The sequence below is a fragment of the Cornus florida genome, unplaced genomic scaffold (genome assembly GCF_030987335.1).
Source record: "Cornus florida cultivar Cherokee Brave unplaced genomic scaffold, ASM3098733v1 CherokeeBrave_3.0.0_Hap2_Chr02, whole genome shotgun sequence".
Lineage (NCBI taxonomy): Eukaryota > Viridiplantae > Streptophyta > Magnoliopsida > Cornales > Cornaceae > Cornus > Cornus florida.
In genome coordinates, this window is record NW_026775572.1 from 19,110,836 (window position 1) to 19,114,613 (window position 3,778).

General features: G+C 41.3%; 1 protein-coding gene across 1 annotated transcript; it reads left to right on the forward strand.

Moving 5' to 3' along the window:
* The first annotated feature begins 1,941 nt into the window (after positions 1–1,941).
* LOC132295762 (uncharacterized) lies at positions 1,942–2,607 on the forward strand. The gene has a single exon (XM_059794051.1). The coding sequence runs from the start codon at positions 1,942–1,944 to the stop codon at positions 2,605–2,607; it is 666 nt and encodes a 221-aa protein (XP_059650034.1).
* The last annotated feature ends 1,171 nt before the right edge of the window (positions 2,608–3,778 follow it).

Sequence of the window (3,778 nt, forward strand, 5' to 3'; positions counted from 1 at the left end):
AGTTTAGTTTTAGAAACCAACAGAGTGGTAGAAATTGATAAGAGAGAGAACAGACGGACTGAAACGAAGCAACGGGGACAAAGGCTCTCAAAGGAGGTGAGAGCCGGCTCCATGGATGTGGGAGCCGACTCCCACAACAAGTAGAGCCGGCTCTAAGGACTCCTAGAGCCGGCTCTAGGCTGAAAGAGCCTGCTCCCAAAATTTGGAGCAGGCTCCATCTTCAATTTTTATTTTTTGTTTGTTTTTTTTTTAGTTTTCTACGTACTATTTAATACTATTGGAGCATGGGATTTAATCTGTTGGTTCTGGGGTTCCACAGAGAGATTAGAAGGCTGAATTTGGGTGTTAATAAGACCTTAAATTGATTAAGGTTTAATTCTAAATTGTTGGGACAAACAGTGTAAAAATTAAGGCACTTCCTATGTTGTTAACAAATGGAAGATAAATTAATTGCTGAATTAAAATTCAGCAATTTGATGGAATGTAATGTGTTTATAAAACTTGTTTTTAAATGCATTCAAATGCATGATAAGGTCATTTAATTATTAATTTTGATCTATGCATGCTTAGGAGGCTAGTTGCTGAATTATTAAATCGTTTCCTGCAACTATATGGTTAATGCTTGGATTTAAATTGATGAAACATTAAACAATCTTCTGAAATTGTTTTAGCAAATTATTGGAAAATAATAGGATTATTTAACCTATTCACATGCATGATGGAGTCTTTGACATATTAAATTTGGTCTATGTATACTCTGAATGTTAGTTGTTGATTTATTAAATCGTCTCCTGCAACTATATGGTTAAATGCTTGGATTTAAATTGTTGAAACTTTAAATATGTTTCTGCAATTATTTGGATGGTGGTTTTGGTCCGTAAATTATTGAACTGTTATATATGTTGTAATTTACATGGATATGGAGGATTGTATGTACCAGTATGGGACGGTGACATACTAGGGACGGTTTAACTTAAAACGCATAAACCTAACCTAATGGATTAATGAAATGGATTGAAAGATATCGAATCCTAATTGTGACTAAGTCAAATCAGCTGTAACCAAGTTGGATGACTTCTTGGATTAACGGATGGTAGTTAAGTCATATCAATTGAATAAGTTGAGTAACTAACTAGTTGGTTTATTGTATGTTAGTTTAATAAATAGTTGAACTACATACCCTGGATTTGGACGGACTTTATATATATGGTTATGGTACCACGAGTTGAGCTTGAGTCTCAGACTCGTTGGTTAGGGTGCGTATATGCAGAGGATGCGTAGCTGGTTATAATAGGTTGAAGTGTACCCTGTTAGGTCTAGGTACTCATGCCCACCTTTGGGTGCGTATTCGCATGTTACTTTCTATTCAGGTTGAGACCCCTATTATAGATCAGTGAATGTCCCTTAGTGTGGATATATTTATATGTATGGACTAGATAGATATTGTGAGGTGTCTACGGTGTATCTGCGTATCGGGTCACTGTACGGATTGTAGTTAGATTAGAACTTGCTCGTGAGCCTGACCCACTCCTTCATTATTCTTTTCAGGTACAGGACGGTTCCAGCCTTAGAGCTTGATCGTGCTTGTCGAGGACAGTCTCACATTCATCTGATTACGTAGGACTTCTCTCGATGTTTCTAGCATTCTCTATTTTTAGGTTTCAGTTTCAGTTGAACTTTTGGTTAGGGGTCCACCAGTGGATTCCCAAGTTGTAACCTTGAAGTTTTGGAGGATTGGAGTTTCATTTTTTCAGTTATACATGGAGGGTTTTATTATTATTATTTCTTTCAGCTTTATTCTATCTTTATTATTTTTTTTGTCATCTGTGTTCGTTTTAAAATACTTTAATTATTTGATATTCCCCCGGGTTTGGGCCTGGGCCTGATCAACCCGTATCTCGGATCCGAGGGGTATCACAAAGAGCATTCTCGTCACAGCTTATGCCACCACCGGCACCACCACCACCACTGCCACCACCTCTAAAGAAAAATGAGTTAGATGATACTCTTTATCATATTGCAAAGTTTATGAAATTGATGCCAATTTTATTTGAAGGAGGTCCAGATCCGCTTGTTGTGGACAATTTCATGGATAGGGTGGAGAAGTATATCAACGCCATTAATTTGGTGACGGATAAGTTGAAGATTGTATTAACAACTTATAACTTTGTTAGGGATGCCGAGATTTGGTGGAAGACCATTTCTCACATCCACAATTTGGATACCATGACATATGACACGTTCAAGAAGTTATACTATGAAAAGTATTTTCCGGCACCTAAGCGGAAAGAGCTAAAGAAAGAGTTTGATGGGTTGAGGCAAGGGAACATGACAGTCACTGAATATGAGAACAAGTTCACGTCACTTTTGAGGTTTGCATTGGGGATTGCCAATGATAAGGAAGGGAAAATAGAGAAGTTTGTTGATGGCCTCGATCTTACCATCAGGCCAATTATGGCCGCTTCAAAACCGACAGATTATGCGAAGACAGTGCGGAAGGCCTTAGTGGTTGAAGCTGAAAGTAAGGATAACAAAACTATCAGAGAATCCTATAAGCACAACAGGAGTATGGGTGCTTTCTCCGAGGGTCAATCAAGTAAGAAGTAGAAGTATGAACAGTCAGGGTTCAGAGGACAGCAGTCAACCAGATCCGCACCCACAACTTCCGTGTCCATGGGGTCTTCTAGACCTAGTGTCACTTGTTTTAGATGTGGACAGCTAGGGCATTTCAAATCCTAGTGCACTCAGACCCAGGCATCTCAGATAGTTTGTTTCAAGTGTGGGCAGTCAGGGCACCACAGTGTACTCAGATTTAGGTGGCGTCTGTTGGATGTTTCGGGTGTGGCCAACAGGGCCATAGGGTGAAAGATTGTCCACAGCGAGGCAGTGGTTTGGGCAGAGGTGGAAGTTCACAGCAGAGGCAGATGCAGTTTGCCACAGTTCAGTCAGGGTTTCGACCGCCACCACCACCTCAGCCGTTTCAGCCAGCCATATCAGCCCAGAGTTCTCGACCGGGTAGGGGAGCTTCTTCGAGTACACCCACTCAGCAGTCTGGTTATCAGACAGGCGGTTCTCAGGGGCAGAGGACTCAGGGTCGTGTCTTTGAACACACTCTAGCTGAGCCATCATCCAGTCCTCCAGTTGTCAGGGGTATGCTCTTTGTGTTCCATTCTTGGGCTCGAGTGTTTTTTGATTCTGGTGCTTCCTATTCATTTATCGCTTCATCATTTGCACGGGCATTGGGTCTGTAGGTCAGTCAGTTAGACAGACCACTTTGCGTTGACACGCCCATTGGGGGTTCAGTCACTATTGATAGAGTTTGTAGGAATTGTTCTATCATCATTGCCGGACGGATTCTTGAGTTCGATCTCATCCTTCTAGAGATGACAGGATTTAACGTCATGCTTGGGATAGATTGGTTGTCATCTTTAAGAGCCGTCATTGATTGTTTTAGGGGTAGAGTGTCGGTGTGTACCTCGGATGAAGATTGTTTCTGTTTTGTGGGAGATCGGTGTGATCCCCTTACTCATTCATTCTATGGTGTTAGGGGTCGGGATTGACAAACATTCTTCTTGGCTAGTCTTTTCGTTGATGACGATGTTGAGTTTGGTGGGGTCGATTATCCAGCGGTTGTACGTGATTTTCTGGATGTGTTTCCGGAGGACTTGACTGAATTGCCTCCACATCGAGAGGTAGAGTTCGCTATTGATTTGATGCCCAGTACCGCGCCAATCTCTATGGCACCGTATTGTATGGCACCAATTGAATTGGAAGAATT